Source organism: Myodes glareolus, chromosome 21 (genome assembly GCF_982192425.1).
Source record: "Myodes glareolus chromosome 21, mMyoGla1.1, whole genome shotgun sequence".
In the NCBI taxonomy this organism is placed as follows: Eukaryota; Metazoa; Chordata; class Mammalia; order Rodentia; family Cricetidae; genus Myodes; species Myodes glareolus.
In genome coordinates this window covers 64,070,181-64,085,991 of record NC_142046.1, presented here as the reverse complement: position 1 = coordinate 64,085,991, position 15,811 = coordinate 64,070,181, and the positions used below count along the sequence as shown (strand labels likewise).

The 15,811-nt window shown below is 43.7% G+C and overlaps 1 protein-coding gene across 14 annotated transcripts in view; it reads left to right on the top strand.

The window, feature by feature from the left end:
- Ctnnd1 (catenin delta 1) overlaps positions 1-13,509 on the top strand; it is a 50,135-nt gene extending 36,626 nt beyond the window's left edge. For 3 of the 14 annotated variants that reach the window (XM_048426290.3, XM_048426289.3, XM_048426300.3), the window contains 13 exons: positions 701-818; positions 1,429-1,582; positions 1,933-1,950; positions 2,374-2,442; positions 3,216-3,343; positions 3,433-3,583; positions 4,375-4,567; positions 5,137-5,251; positions 5,800-5,887; positions 8,910-8,972; positions 10,560-10,663; positions 11,043-11,129; positions 11,418-13,509. In XM_048426290.3, coding sequence (XP_048282247.1) covers positions 701-818; positions 1,429-1,582; positions 1,933-1,950; positions 2,374-2,442; positions 3,216-3,343; positions 3,433-3,583; positions 4,375-4,567; positions 5,137-5,251; positions 5,800-5,887; positions 8,910-8,972; positions 10,560-10,663; positions 11,043-11,129; positions 11,418-11,429 — 1,300 coding nt within the window. In that variant the 3' untranslated portion in view covers positions 11,430-13,509. The remainder of the gene's footprint in view (positions 1-700; positions 819-1,428; positions 1,583-1,932; positions 1,951-2,373; positions 2,443-3,215; positions 3,344-3,432; positions 3,584-4,374; positions 4,568-5,136; positions 5,252-5,799; positions 5,888-8,909; positions 8,973-10,559; positions 10,664-11,042; positions 11,130-11,417) is intronic. The other 11 variants (XM_085680891.2, XM_085680890.2, XM_085680889.2 and 8 more) reach the window with 11 other exon arrangements.
- Positions 13,510-15,811: the final 2,302 nt, after the last annotated feature.

The window sequence follows — 15,811 nt, the reverse complement described above, 5'->3', positions numbered from 1 at the left end:
TGTCTGGATTTACTGACGTTTATGTTGGTGTTCCCTCACCACAAACCTCCATTTTGTGGTGCTGGGTATTGGATCCATTGCCTTGTATGTACTTGGGTAAGCTTATACTTAGCTGTATTCCTACCCCTGATTTTTACTCACATGTGAGTGCACACAAGCACATGCCTGCATGCACACACTTGTGTGTGGTGGTGGAGGAGGTGGATAGGGTTTGCTTTGTAATAAGTCCAATCTGGCCTCAGAGTCTCAGTCTTCCTGCTGCTGCCTCCCAAGTGCTAGGATCACAGGTGTGGACTATCATTTTGGGCTGTGGTATACAATTTTTAATTATTTATTTAATGTGTATGGGTGTTTTGTCTACATATTTATCTGTTCACCACCTATGTGTCTGGTGTCTGATGATGCCTGAAGAGAGGGTGTCAGGTCCTCTGGGGCTAGAACCACCATGTGGTGCTGGGGATTGACTGCCCATTCCAGCCCTTGATATACATTTTTCAACCTGACCGCAAGCTTATAAAAAGTTTAGAAGACAGACTAGCAGTCAATTTCCAACTGCAGTGCCTTGCTTTTAATAAGTACGAACTGTTTATTGTACGAAATAGAAAAAGCATTAAGGAAGCTTTAGAATAGATGGGGAAAGATATCAAAGGGATGACTTCAGGGACGTGAGTCATCTTCAGAACTTTGTGTTTTCTCTTAGAAATGTAAGCTCAGAGAGGAGTGAAGCTCGCCGGAAGCTTCGGGAATGCGATGGCTTAGTTGATGCCCTCATTTTCATTGTTCAGGCAGAAATTGGGCAGAAGGATTCAGACAGCAAGGTAAGTTATTGACTGAGTGAATTTTGTTCACATGGCAACTGTGGTTTAGATCTACCACTTCAGGCTGTCAGATAGTATAAAATACTCAGGCCAACCCCTTCTCCTTAACATGCGCATTTAGTTTAGAAGAAGAGAAGATTGTGTGTTTGCAAGTACACAAGAGAGGCCAGGAGAACATTGGTGTCCTTTTCACTGAGGCATTCTCTGCCTTATTCTTTTGAGGAAAGATCTCACTTTGAGGTAATTTTCTCTGGCTAGGCTGGCAGCAAATACTCTCCAGCGATCCTGTCTCTGTTCCTATGGCACTGGGTTTACAGGTACATTCAGGACCATGCCTGACTTGTTGTCCAGCAACCGGACGGATACAAAGATAGTCTCTTTAGCCCCTCCCCCTTAAGTAGGGAGAACATCACTAGATGCCGCGTCACTAAATCGCTGCAGAAGCCATTGTGTCTGTAGTTGGACCTTCTGAAGATAGCAGGGGTTTTGAGGAGCCTGGGACACCTTTTAGGGTTGCTATTTTAATATTCAAATTATGGAGCCAGAATTTCTTGGAAGTCATTACAGGTGTTGTCTCTTTCAACTGAACCTTTCGTTTGGTTTCTCTCAGCTTGTGGAGAACTGCGTTTGCCTGCTTCGGAACTTATCATATCAAGTTCACCGTGAAATCCCACAGGCAGAACGCTACCAAGAGGCACTCCCCAGTGTGGCTAACAATACTGGGCCACATGCTGCCAGTTGCTTTGGGGCCAAGAAGGGTAAAGGTGAGTCGTAGTTTCTGTTTTTAGTGTGGGACAAGGAGGAACACTTAGCTCTAAGGCTCTTACAAATCGCCCGGACGTCTACCTAGTGGAGGCATGTCCCTTTGCTCTGCTCCTGCTCCCTTGTGCTGTGTGCTTTGGTGGTGGTGGTGGTGGTGGTGGTGAGTGATGGTTTTTAGTGAATTGGTATATGGGGCAGTGAAGGACAAGAACTCAACTAATCTGGGGCCTTCCTCCCTATTCCTCCTCCTTTGCTTTCTTGTGTTCTCGCCCACGATCCTGTTGACATCTTTCTCCTGCGTTTTCTTCCTTCCCTTCTCTCCTCGCTTTCCACCTTGGTGATGCGCTGGAAGATGAGTGGTTCTCCAGAGGTGAGTGCAGTCTTTTAAGGCGCTTGTCTCCTTCTAATCTGCATGTTTGGGTTTTTTCCTTCCCTAATATTTCCTTGTGTAACCTTCCCTGTGATGCACGCAGGAAAAGCACTGGAACAAGTGTAGCTCTTCTGGGCTGTGGTCTCGACATGCTGGTCTAGACAGCAGTCTCTGTTAGCAGAACTCAGTTAATGCAGCAAGAGTGGCTATCCTTTTTGTACCAGTCTACTGCCTGGTTTTGGTCCTAGTTTCTGCATCACCCCTGTTGGGGCAGGTGTGTGTGGGGTTCCCTTTGACTCTTTTGATGCTGCATCCCTGATATGAAGATTCTGACTGAAGAATGAAAAACTATTTGAGATGAAATCTTTACTTTCTTTAAAAGTTCCTTACCAAATTCTCTCTACCCTTCCCCCATTTTTATAGGGAAAAAGCCCACAGAGGATCCAGCAAATGATACCGTGGATTTCCCTAAAAGAACTAGTCCTGCTCGAGGTAAGTTATCCTTCTCCTCAGTCCACAGAGATCTGAGATAAGGCTTTTGCGCGTGGTGACATGTTTTATGCACTATATTAACAATTCTCTCTCTTGTTGGATTTGAAGTGCTATTGAAGGTATTGGGAAAATTCACAGTATTTAATCTCAAGTCAGAAGCTAGGCTGGATGTAATGGTACATGCCTGCAAACTTAGTACTTGGGCAGCTAAGGCAGGAGGATTGTTGTGACTTGAAAACCAGGGTGGGATAGAGGGTGAGAGAATGCTTCAAAAAAGAAAAGACAGAGACTTAGCTAGTTAAGTGGCAAGTGCAGTTTTTTGATCTTGAATCTTACTATTAGAAGAAATCTCTATCACAGCTTAGATTTTTGGACCCACTGTATTGATGAAATAAACTTGCTAGCTTTCCTTAAATACAAAAGATGTTGATTAAGTGATTTTAAATCTCAGGTTGTCCCTTTCATTTAGGTGTTTTCATGGTGGGGAGAATTACTGAGTTAAATCAGAAGTAATTTGTTTGACAGGTTGAATCATTAAGCCTGATTGCTCAAGGTGAAAACAAGGCTTAAGTTAGCCATGAATACAAGTCAAGGAGGAAGGAGGAGGATGTAATGTGACATCCTCTATTTCTTCTATTTATTGAGAAGAAAGAGATGTGGGATGAAGCCTCTGAGTTTGCTCTGGAGTTGATGGGAAGTGGAAGGAGCACCATGATGGAGAAGCTGGTTGTCAGCATTGGTCAGCATGTTCTGTCCTGCCCTTTCTTGTACAGGCTATGAACTCTTATTTCAGCCGGAAGTGGTGCGGATATACATTTCACTCCTTAAGGAGAGCAAGACGCCTGCCATCCTAGAAGCCTCTGCTGGAGCCATCCAGAATTTGTGTGCTGGACGCTGGACAGTGAGTACCTCTGAGAGAACGGATTTGGAGATAGGAAACTAGGTCAGTTGTTTGCTGCCATTTGTAATCTTTTCACCGCTTGCTCCTAGTATGGTCGATACATCCGCTCTGCTCTGCGTCAGGAGAAGGCTCTCTCTGCCATAGCTGACCTCCTGACCAGCGAACATGAGCGAGTAGTGAAAGCTGCATCCGGGGCGCTGAGAAACCTGGCTGTGGATGCTCGGAACAAAGAGTTAATTGGTAAGGGTTTGAATCAGTGCTAGCACAGCAAAATGTTTAGTTGTTTGTTGATGTCACCCAAGAGAAGGATTCTTTTCTTTCTTTCTTTCTCTCTCTGTAGCTTTGGAGCCTGTCCTGGGACTAGCTTTGTAGACCAGGCTGACCTTGAACTCACAGAGATCCATCTGCCTCTGCTTCTTGAGTGCTGGAAAGCGCTCAGCCCAACTGAAAAGGATTCTGTAAATCTTCCTTTATGTATCTGAGTGTTAGTGAAAGTTTACGGTTTAGTGGTTCTTAAAAGAGCACAAGGTGGGGATGTTTCTTCAAAAACATTGTAGCCATGGTTATTTGTTGACTGTCTGCTTTTTTCTTTCTCTCTAGGTATTGTTAAGAATTTTTCTATTTTTTTCATTTGCCCAAGATTAATACAGTTAGGTAGTGGCAGAACCCAAGTTATCGATATTTTTAAATTCATAAAAACTCTGTCCCATTGAATTATCGTATAATAATACTGGACATACTATTTTCGTTAGTATATGTGAAGAGACCAGACAGTATATTTTAATAGCCAGCATCACATTGTCTTAGTGTACTTTTGAGGAAGGAGGAAGGGCAGTGAGTTCATGGCTATCTTGTATTCTTTGTCCTTTTGATAGAATCTTACATAATAATGAAGTTGATTTGTATGGCTAGAAATTGCACTTGACCTGATTTCTCTAAAGGGTATTGTAAGGCTCCTCCTAACTCTTGTATGCCCCTCCTGGCCTGACTGCCTTTTCTCCCTCCTGGGCTACTTTTGTCTTCTGCTATAGGCAAACATGCCATTCCTAACTTGGTAAAGAATCTGCCAGGAGGTCAGCAGAACTCCTCCTGGAATTTCTCTGAAGACACTGTGGTTTCTATTTTGAACACCATCAATGAAGTTATTGCTGAGAACTTGGAAGCTGCCAAAAAGCTTCGAGAGACCCAGGGCATTGAGAAGCTGGTGTTGATCAACAAATCAGGGTGAGTTTATACTTGATCAGTGCTGGGAGAATCTGAGTACAAGAGAAGAGTTTTCTGAAAGGAGCTGCCCTCTACTGATGCAGATTCCCTTACATTACCCTGTGACATGTGGAGAGGGTTTGGTCTGTTTTCGTTCTTAATGTTGGTCTCTACAATGATAATGGACTCTTACATCCATTATCCAAAACTTTGTCAGTGTTTCAGACAGAATATACAATTTGGCGAAAATTTGATTTCACCCATTTTTACATTTTTATATTCTTGTGCTGTTAGAGTAGTGGTTCTCAACCTATGGGTCACGACCCCTTTGAGGTTGTCAAATGAGCCTTCACAGGGGTCATCTAAGACTATCAGAAAACACAGATATTTACAATGTGATACATAATAGTAGCAAAATTACAGTTATGAAGTGCAACGAAAATAATTTTATGATTGGGGGCATCATCACGACATATAGAACTGTATTAAAGGGCTGTGTATTAGGAAGAGAACCACTGTGTTAGAGGGTACAGGTTCAAGATTCCCTGTTCTTGGAGCCAAGCTGTGTATGGTTTTACTTTCCTCCATAGGAATCGCTCAGAAAAAGAAATTCGGGCAGCAGCTCTTGTCTTGCAGACGATCTGGGGCTACAAGGAGCTTCGGAAGCCATTGGAAAAGGAAGGGTGGAAGAAATCAGACTTCCAGGTCCAATACTCTTGACCAGAGCTTTGACTTTTCTTCCCCGTTGGTCCTCAGCTGTGCCTCTGTCTTTGGTTTCTTCTGAACCCAAGTCTTTCTGATAGTGAAGACTTTATTGGTACACTACCTTCATCCAGTGGTGCCCAGTTCACTTTTGCTGGTGTAGTTCTGCTCTCTTGATGTTGAACACGCAGTAGATGCAGGTGGAGGTGATACACAGCCATTGTGACCCCTCCCCATACACTCTGACCCTTCTGTGTACTTACTATTCTCTGATTCTTCTGCCTCTGTCCCCCAAGTACCAGCATTATAGATAAGTGCCACTGCCTACCCTCAGATTCTTGTTCTGAAGAGTTATAGTTGTCAGTAGGAACCTAGAGATTTAAGCCCATCAGAGGAAGAATGTGAGTAAGGGCTTGGGCAGGCGATCATGGAGAAGGAAATCATTGGTCTTTAAGAGCTTCTGAAACAGGAGGTGCATGGTTAGGAGGAGGGGCAGAAAGAAGTGGGTATATTCAGGTTTCTATGACATTGGGTTTTATGTCTGCCTCCAGGTGAATCTAAACAATGCATCGAGAAGCCAGAGCAGCCATTCATACGATGATAGCACTCTCCCTCTCATTGACCGGAACCAGAAATCAGGTACAGTAACTGAGAGTGCACCCTTCCCTTTTCAGTGCTCCCGCCATTGCTTAATGTCTTGTTGACCAAGAAGTGGGATGTGTATTTATTTCTACATGAGCTAGACCCTGAAGAGTGCTTTGCCTCAGGATTCTAATGTGAAAGAGAAGAGGTTTGCACTTAGAAACTAAAACAGGCAGGGAAGGGTGTGGTGGTACGCACCTGTAATCCCAGTCCAGGACACTGAGGTGGAGGAGGGAGGATCAGTATGTCAAGGCCAGACTTGACTAGTGAAACTTTGTCTCAAAAGAAAACAACCAAAAGGTGAGCTTGACTGTGGCTCCTTTATTTCCCTTTGGACTCAGAGAGCGAGGCATAGTTTTTCTGTTTAATTTCTTTCTCTTTTAAAATTCTGTGTCCTGTTGACTAAAGTGCTAGGGCAATTATTAGTGTTTTTCCAGTTGAAAAACTAAACATTCCTGACAACTAGAAAGTCTATTACTTCTAGTACACCGCTATTACTACTTTAGGTTATAGCACTGTGTGTGTGCTTGTGTTTCATGTTTGTCTGGTACTAGGGATTGAACTCAGGCCTTCTAGGCAAGTGTTCTATGTCCCTAACTGACTTAGAGCTTGTAAACCACTTTACCATACATGAATTATATATTTTGTATTGTATACACACACACACACCTCTTTCACTGAAAGTATGTATGCCCACACACCAGAAGAGGGTGGCAGATCTCATTACAGATGGTTGTGAGCCACCATGTGGTTGGTTGCTGGGAATTTAACTCTCGACCTCTGGAAAAGCAGTCAGAGCTCTTGACCACTGAGCCATCTTTCCAGCCGCTGTGATGTCTTGCAAACACCACAGATGGCATACAAACAGTGGTACTTGCTGCTGGTTGCTCAGCATGAAGAAGCATAGCAGCAAATTACTGAACAAATTACTTTCATTACCATATACTCTATAAAAAGCTCTCTTCACTCAAGAGCATCCTTGATGGAACTGTAGACACTAGTGTCCCCAAGTGCACATCGTTTTGATGTGTAGTGCGAATGAGAACATGTGCAGCACTTGTGATGTCTAGAGGCAGACTGTAGGTCTACTTATTAGACTGGCTGCTTTTTTATTAAAGAGTACTACTTTACCCTATGGCGCAGCTAAGACATGATTATTTGGCAAGCATTTCCTCAGAAATAAATGTGGAAATCTTATCACTTTGGTTAAAAAGAAGGGCCAGCTGGGCGGTGTTGGCACACACTCTTAATCCCAGCCCTTGAGAGGTAGAGACAGGTGGACCTCTTCTGAGTTTGGGGCCAACCTGGTGTGAGTGAGTTCCAGGACAACCAGCGTTACACAGAGAAACCTTGTCTCAAAAAAAAAAAAAAAAACAATCAAAAACTGGACAGTATTTCAGTATTTGCTACCTGAGTAAACAGTATGATGATGCCCTTTGTTTGAAGCTACATGGGCTACATAGGGGGCTCTAGGCCAACCAGAGGTGTGGAATAAGACCCTGTCTGCATAAACAAACAAGCAAACAAAAACAAAGAGAATTATACCCATGTTATTGAGCTTGATGACTTCCCAGTACTTAAAAGGGTTTTACTAGGGCCATCAAGGTAGCTAAACAGGTAAACTCACTTTCTTCCACGCCTGACAACCTAACTTCCTTCCCGAGAGAGAGCTGACTACTGAAAGTTGTCCTCTGACCTTCAAATCCATGTCATAGTATGGATAGACACACACACAAGACGTAATAATAGAAAAATTAAAAAATAAGGTGTTAAGAATAGAAATAACAATGGCTTTTATGATTATAAAGTAATAATATGATATAAATGTTTTTAAAATATGCATGCATATTTAAGTGAGTTAATTTTATAACTTTTGCATAGTTCTGTAAACCATTATCTTGCAGGGAGACAGTGCCATGACATTCAAAATCTTCTGAGTAAAGGGCAAGACAGGGTAACCCATCTATTTTTTCTGTTTTTCTTAAGGCAGAGTCTTGCCATGAGCCCCCACAGTTACCTGGAACTCTTGTAGAACCAGACTGGTCTGGAACTTGCATTGATCTCCTGCCTCTGCCTTCTAGGTGCCAAAATCGTGGGAATGTGACATTAAAAGTTAAAAGAGGCGTACAAAAATGTTAAACAGTGCTCTCCCCACTTTATTTTTGGTTTTTTTTTTGTCTTTTAAATGTAGTAGTATTATTATTATATACATGATATGTGTTGTGGGCACATACAGTGTGGCTTTTATATGGAGCTCAGAGGAAAGCTCTGTGGAGCTGGTTCTTGCAGGTTTGCATGGTTTCTGGGTGTCAGACTCAGACTGTCAGGCGTACACAGCGAGTGCTTGGTCTGCTGAGCCACCTTGCCTGTCCACACACAATGCTTTCTAAATTGAAGAAGTTTATGATTGTGTAATAAATTTATTTCTAAGTGGAATAGATGTTTACATTTCTGAATATAGTAATATGTACTTATTCCACACTGATAAAAATCCTTTGCACCCTAATTTATTTCCTGTGTGTATGTTTGTATGTGTGTGTCAGTGATTGGGACTGAATCTAAGGCTAATGCCTTATCTACTTTTGAGTCACATTTCCAGTCTTGACTGTCATAAGTTTTAAGACTAAAAGGGCTTTTAGATATAACAGCTCAGGTTGCTGAAGAGCATTTTGTGTGGGTGGAGGTCGGAACAGCTTGTACGAGTCAGTTGCTTCCACAAGGTTTTTCAGGAACCAAACTCAGGCCATCAGTCTTGGTAGCAAGTACCTTTATCCTCTGAGCCGTCTCTGGCCTCTGAAATGTTTCCTGTGTTTAGGTTTCTATAGGAAAGAGTTCAAAGTTCTGTGAGGTCTTTCCTGTAACAACTGTAGTTATGGTTAGTACTTGCCACAGTGTATGTGCTGAATAAAGCTTTATTTGAATAAAGCTAGGGAAGGATGGCATGCCAGAGAGAAATGTCTGTTTATATAGATTTTGGTGTATTGAATTTTCATTTGGATAACTTTCTAATTCCATGTAGATAAGAAACCTGACCGGGAAGAAATTCCAATGAGCAATATGGGGTCAAACACAAAGTCATTAGGTAGGTGATGAATTCCTGTCTAATGTTGCAGAATAGTGTTTAATTGGGGTGAGTAGGTGTTTTCTCCTTTTCTGTGTTCCTTTCTTTTTTGAGACAGGGTTTCACTTCACATTGGCTGGTCTTGAACTCAGTGTACTTGAGGCTGATCTTGAGCTCCTGGTCCTCCTGACTCTACCTCCCAAGTGCTGGGATTACAGATAGCTCTCCCCTGCCTGTTTTTATCCCTCTAAACACCCTTGCCATTTGCCATCCCTGAAGGACTGTGATTAATAATCTTCATTTGAGAGGCTACCTGAAAATATAATAAAATTTGAACAAGCTGGTCTTTTCTACATTTTTACTTGTTTCTGTGGATGAAATGACCTTTCTTAAATTTTCTTTAAAAAAATTTTTTTTTAAAAATCTTTTTATTTTTTGAAACAAGATCACTCTGTGTGTTCCTGGCTGTCCTGAAATTTACTTTGTACATCAGGCTGACTTTGAACTCACAGGGATCTCTGCTTCTGCCTCCCGTGCTGGGATTAAAGGCCTGTGCTACCACGCCTAGTGTATTTTATTTATTTTAGTGTAAGTATTTTGCTGGTGTGTCTGTTTACCATGTGCGGTGCTTCATGCCCTCAGAGGTCAGACCCTAGGACTGGAGTTAGGGGTGGTTGTGAGCCACCGTGTGGGTGACAGGAGCTGCATCCAGAGCCTTGCAAGAGCAAGAGCAATTAGCTGCTGAGCCATCGCTCCAGCCCTGACCTTGCACTCTTGATGCCCCTCTTTCAACATATGTTCTCAGAAAGTCTGGATGTATCCATATAATCTGCCCTGACCGCTCTCTGTGCTTTCTTCTACTTTCAGTTCAGCTGATCACTTGCTGCCTCCTTTTTTGGGGGGGGGGGCAGGGTCTCATAGCCCCAGTTTGCTCTGGACTTACAATATAACTGAGGATGACCTTGAACTCTTGGGCCTCCTGTGTTGTCCTACTCTCTTGTTCTTAGGTTCTGCCCATCTCTCAGACTGGAGTTGAACTCACTGTGTGGCTGAGGATGGCCTTGAGCACCTGTGGATTCACCCTTCACCTCCCCAGCCCTGCAATTGTAGTTTTGCATCAGAGCACCTAACACTGCATTATTTAAAAGCCTTGGGTGTATTAAGCCTTCTGCTGGAATGTCCTTCCCCTTTGCTCTTCTAACTTCTTTTCATTCCCCTAGGCTGAACTCCCGCTGTGTTTGCTTTGTCGGTTCCTTCCAGTTGCAACTCATTTCTGTCTTCTCCTTTCAGGGCTGTCATAAGCAGCCTGATCCCTGACGTCACCCACCATGGCACAGTGTTGTCCTGCACTGTTATCCTTTTCTTGCTTTTGCAGTGGTAGGAATTGAATCTAGGCCAACCACTCTACCATTGAACGCATCCCTAGTACTGGGTGTGCCCACCACATACATTATCTTCCCCATTATATTCAAGTCATGTTTAAATATTAAAGCATCAGTCTTTAATGCTGTGGAGCATGGGAAACAGCTTACTTCTCTACTGAGGTGCCTAATTCATATACATTGTATGCTACACGGAATATATTGTCTCTTTACTTTTTCCCTCTAGATAACAACTATTCCACACTGAATGAAAGAGGAGACCACAACAGAACACTGGATCGATCTGGGGATCTGGGTGATATGGAGCCATTGAAGGGAGCACCCCTGATGGTAAATCCTTGCTATACACAGCTGTGTCTATGAGGCTGATAGTATTTTGAAACTGTGTGGTACTTGAAATTGGGAAAGAAAAGAGAAAGGTAATATCTTTATTTGGTAGGTGTTTTCAGGAAAAAAGTAGAAGTTTGATACATCTTGAAGTTTCTTGGGGTGTTGTTCATTGATTGTGTTGGAGGACGTCTTTGCAAGCGTTACTGACAAGACTAACATTAATCTGTTCTGCTATACATTACCCTGTTCTCACTTAACCTCGAGGGTCTCACCCTTCTACTTTAGCAGTGTTTGTCTACACACTTGGGGGTTTCCTAGCTGGCACACAGTTAGAGTTCTTATCTCGGCTCTCTTACTAACAAATTGCATGTGTTCACAGCAGGACGAGGGGCAGGAATCTTTGGAGGAAGAGTTGGATGTGTTGGTTTTGGATGATGAGGGGGACCAAGTGTCTTACTCCCCCATGGTATGTCCTCCAGTCACCCCTAAAATGGTCCTCAAGAAGGAGGCCTCTGTGTGCCTACTCTTTCCAATCATGCTGACCTGATCAGGCCTGAGACACTGTCTGAGCCACGTGGGGCCCAAGGATGTCTGCTTCTGTGATCCTGACCTCTTCAAAGGCTGGGATGCAGCGGGTGATGTGGTTCTCTGCTGTGTGCTGCTCTCCTGCCTCCTGATTTGCTCGGCTGCCTTGTTTTCCTCCAGGCCTTCTGTGCTCAGCCTTACTGACAGCCCTCTCTCTCTTTCCCTACAGCAGAAGATTTAGCACCGCTCTGCTGCTGCATCTGGGCTTAGAATATATTACTTTTATTTGTTGGTGGTGAAATGGACTGATGATTTTTTCCTTTCTTCGCTGGACTATTGTGCCAACTGCCAGGCTGCCTCCTACCCCTACAGCCCAGAGTGGCTGCCTTCATTCCACCAGTTCCCAACATCTTCCACTGAAGTTTAATTGTCCTGTCCTTCCATCCCCTACCTCGTTTCCCCAAGAAACCTGACTCAGCTATTTGCGTATCTTGAGAAACTGCTGCAGATTAGCTCTTTTTGCCAGCCCTCCCCGGACTCTTGGCCTGTGTGGAGGGAGGGGAGAGTGGAACTCTTCACTGGAAGCCATGGGAAGAACTGAAAATTGCACGCTGTATATGCAGTAGTCAGCACTCTGACAAACTGATGACTTCTAATCAAGACTATCTTTTCGGTGGAGAGGGAACTTTTAATTTTGTGTTGGGTAATGGGAAGTGTGAGTTCTTCCCTTATCCAGTGGCTGTTTTTGAAGTCAAGCTGGAAACATTGGCACATTCCACCTGGCAAGGGCCCTCAAGTAAGTGAGGTACTCCTCAACTGGGATTAGGAACTCCTATTCCTCCTGTCCAAGGCAGGGACCACAAAGGACCTACAGACTCCATCTCCTCTGTCAGCTTCAGGCCAACCTTGGGGTGCTGCCCTGACCAAGGCTGTCCTCAACCCTCCTCTCTTACCCTGTGATGAATCTGCTAATGACCTGGCTGTTTGCAAGGCTGTGTGAAAAGAGAATGCCATGGACCACTTTGGTTGAGAAGAAATGGAGCGATTGTTGCGGAGAAGATGAACTTCTGGGAGGAAGTAGAAGGAATGTACATGAAGCGGTTAGTCTGAAGCTGGCAGGAAGCTTCAAGCTGGCTTTCCCCACCTTCCCCTCCCCATCTCTCTTCTTTATGGTCTTGTCCCTCCTTCTCCCCTCTCCCCCTCCCTGGATTTGTTGGCCAACTACCAGACTTGTACATAATTCCTGCCCCTCTGCCCTTCTACGGTAGGAGTTGCCCTGGCTTTGCCTCTTCTTCGTGCCTTTGGCCTGGGGTGCATCTCCTTCCTCTCTTCCACGTGCCTTTCTTTGCCTCTGCAGTCTCATTTCTCATGATTTCGCAAGTTAGATTTTGTTATTTTCTTACCCACTGTTGACCCTCGGTAGCTGAAGGAAAGGAGTGGTGACCTAAGGAAACTCAAGTCCCCTTGGGCGTTATTGTAGCCTCTGATTTAGCCACAGCAGGCTTCTGCTTAACAGTGTACAGTTGGGATTGAATATCCCATCGTGGTAAGTCTCAAAGCGAGGCGAGCAGTAGGAGTGCCGTGACTCCTGCTCCTTAGTTGTCCCAGTTCTTTAGCCTTTGTTACACCCTTTCCAGTTGTAGGGACTACTACAATTTGGAATCTGCTACTATGTGGGGTATTTTTTTTTTGTAAACTTTTTTTTCCTGATTTACCTTCAATTCCTTAATCTATTAAATCTATTCAATGCAACTGGAATTCTTTATCCCTCTTGTCCTGTTCCTTAATATATTGAGGCTATGGGGTAGGAGAAAAGTGCACAGCCCACCAACCCCTTCCCCTATGCATTACAACTCTTTTTTTTTTAAACCTTTTGCTTCCCTCCCAGATCTTACCCCCATCCCTCCCATGTCTTCCTGCCCAGTCCACCCTTTCTGGCAAACAGAGCCTCTCCTCCCATGGCCCTCAGAGGACACTGCACAGGGAGCCTCCCCCACACAGACCTGGCTCTATTCTTGGTTTCTCTTGTCCTCTGCTCTTCCTGGTGCTCTTTCTCTCGGTGGGGCGTGGGTAATAGAATAGCCATGGGCTTTTGGGGACCTTTAACTGTTTTTTGTTTGTTTGTTTGTTTTGTTTTTTCCGCTTTCATTTATAAAAACACTAAACATTCAATTTCAGCAAACCAAAAATCCTACCTTCCCACCGAACACTACTAAGGGGCATGTCTTCTGCTCTGTATCTTCTCTCTCTTTCTTTCTCTCTCATTAATGCTTTTAAAAACAAATGAGTTTTTTATATAAATAAAGTTTTTAAAGTGTGTATGTGGGAGGTCTGTGTCATTTCTTCACTTTCAGCTGTATTTCTTCCCTCCTTTTCATCTTGGTTATTTTGGTGTCAGCGTTCTTTTTCTTTTCAGAGCTGCAGGAAAAAGGTTGTCTCAGGATGGGCTTACTTACGATTTGGTCCCAATTCTTATCAAGGAACATTGTTTGGAGCCCTCCCCACCCAGAGTCTTAAAACAGGTGACTCAGTGGCTGAAGTGGAGCAGGAGAACTCAGTGCTAATAGAGAAGGAAACCACAGTGTGTGTACTGATGGCTCCTCATTGTCTGGGATTTCACACATCATGTGACAAAGCCCTCTGAATACATGGCTCTTTGGGACAGAACACACCGATTCTCGAGGGTTAGAAACTAGCAATCCCAACTGCCACCTTAGTAAATGCTCCTCTGCACAGGCGCACTAATCACAGGCCATGTGGAGTTGGTCAGGCTATTTGATAGGATATCCTGCCAAATTGTGCACAGCTGGTGAACAGAAACCAGATCAAGAGGAGTTATCTTGATGGCAGATGCCAAAGGTCCAGAGTCATGGGAAGACCCTTCTCCGGGCCCTCAATATGCTGGCATTTGATCCAAGAGCTCAAGAGGGTTTGTGTAAAATACCTTCTGTCTGCTCACATCTTCAATTAAAATCGTTTGGCTGCCCAGGGTTACTACATTATACTAGATTTAAGTATGAGAACTTTTTTTGGCTTATGAGACCAGGCAACCCCAGCATGGTAGCTGTGTACATTAAGGCTTAATTTTTCACTTATACCTGTAGTCTTAGATCTGAAGAATAAAATAGTACAAAGTCAAAGCCATAGAGTTTGCTCTGCAGCAAGGTTTGATTTTTACCCATGTGGAAAACCGTGGCCATTGGTATTGCGGTGGACAGAAACCCTACTGCAGGCCAGCCCTAAGCTTGTGGTCCTCCCACTTGTCTCGGTGCTGGGATTACAGGCACTTATCACCATGGTCAGCTACACACGTATTTATCAAAGATCTAGATTGTAGAGTCCTGGTGGTACATACCGCTAATCCCAGTACTCTTGTGGCAAACACCAGCCTGGGCTACATTGCAAGATGGCCAGCCAATCTTCAGTTTATTCATGCCCATACCTAAAATGAAATGTTGAAGTGACCGGTCTATAAGAGCCCTACATGTTAAGTTTCTTTTGGTTTGTTTGGCTCTTAAAGACAAAGCCTTACAGTAGCCCTGGCTGACTTGGAACTCATTATGTAGATGAGTTTGATCTTGAATTTGTGGCCATCCTTCAGCCTTTGGCTCCCAGGTGCTTGTACCATGACATCTGATGCTCTGGTAAGTTTCTTGAGAGGCTTAAAGTGCTTTTGAGGCCTCTTAATACTTCTTGCTCATACTAACATTTGGAATTTGTTCCTTTGTGGCTCTTCTTAATAGTTAACTTTTATATTTATTTTATGTGCATGAATGTTTTGCCTGCCTGAATGTCTTGTATCACATGCATGCAGTGTCCAAAGAGACCAAAAAAGGTGTTTGATCTTCTGGAACTGGAGTTAACAGTAGATGGTTGTGAGCTACCATGTGGATGCTGGGAACAAAACCTGGTTGCCGTGGAAGAGCAACCAGTGCTCTTAACTGCTGCACCTCTTAGTACTTTTTAAGACATATTTTTCATACATATATGTTTGTGTATGTGTGTGTCTGTATGAGTGTATGCTAGTTGTGTGGGTGCCCTAGGGAGCCAGAGGGGGTACCAGATCCCCTCAGAGCTAGAATCACAGGCATTTGTGAGCTGCTAGCTTTGGTCATTTGGAATGAAACTTGAGTCTTCTGGACACAAAACAAATGCTCTTAACTATTAAACTATCTCTCTGTCCCCCTTAGTACTGTTTTAGCATTGTAGAATCGGTAGATCTAGTTTTGCAGCTGTAAGCAAGTACATGAGAATTACCTGGCCTGTTGGTTGGAAATGTAGATTCCAGAACTGACTGTGGCGAAATATAACCTCTAATTCTAGCGCTTGGGAAGCTGAAGCATGCCTACTACAAGTTTGAGGCCGTCCTGGGCTATCTTGCCAGATTCTTACCTCAGAAAATAAAACAGGCCCCCTTTCCCACTTACACCCAGGCTTGCCGAGGGATGGGCCTATAGCTCTGAGCTAGAGTGCCTCAGGCACAAGGACCATGGGTACTATGCCAACACCATGACAAATTCCCACGTTTCACTTTGGAAATTGATTCATAGGTTGATCTCGGAAATCTGAACCTTGTAAAGAGACCTAGGTTATGTGAGAGATGTGGTTGTTTACCTTGAAACC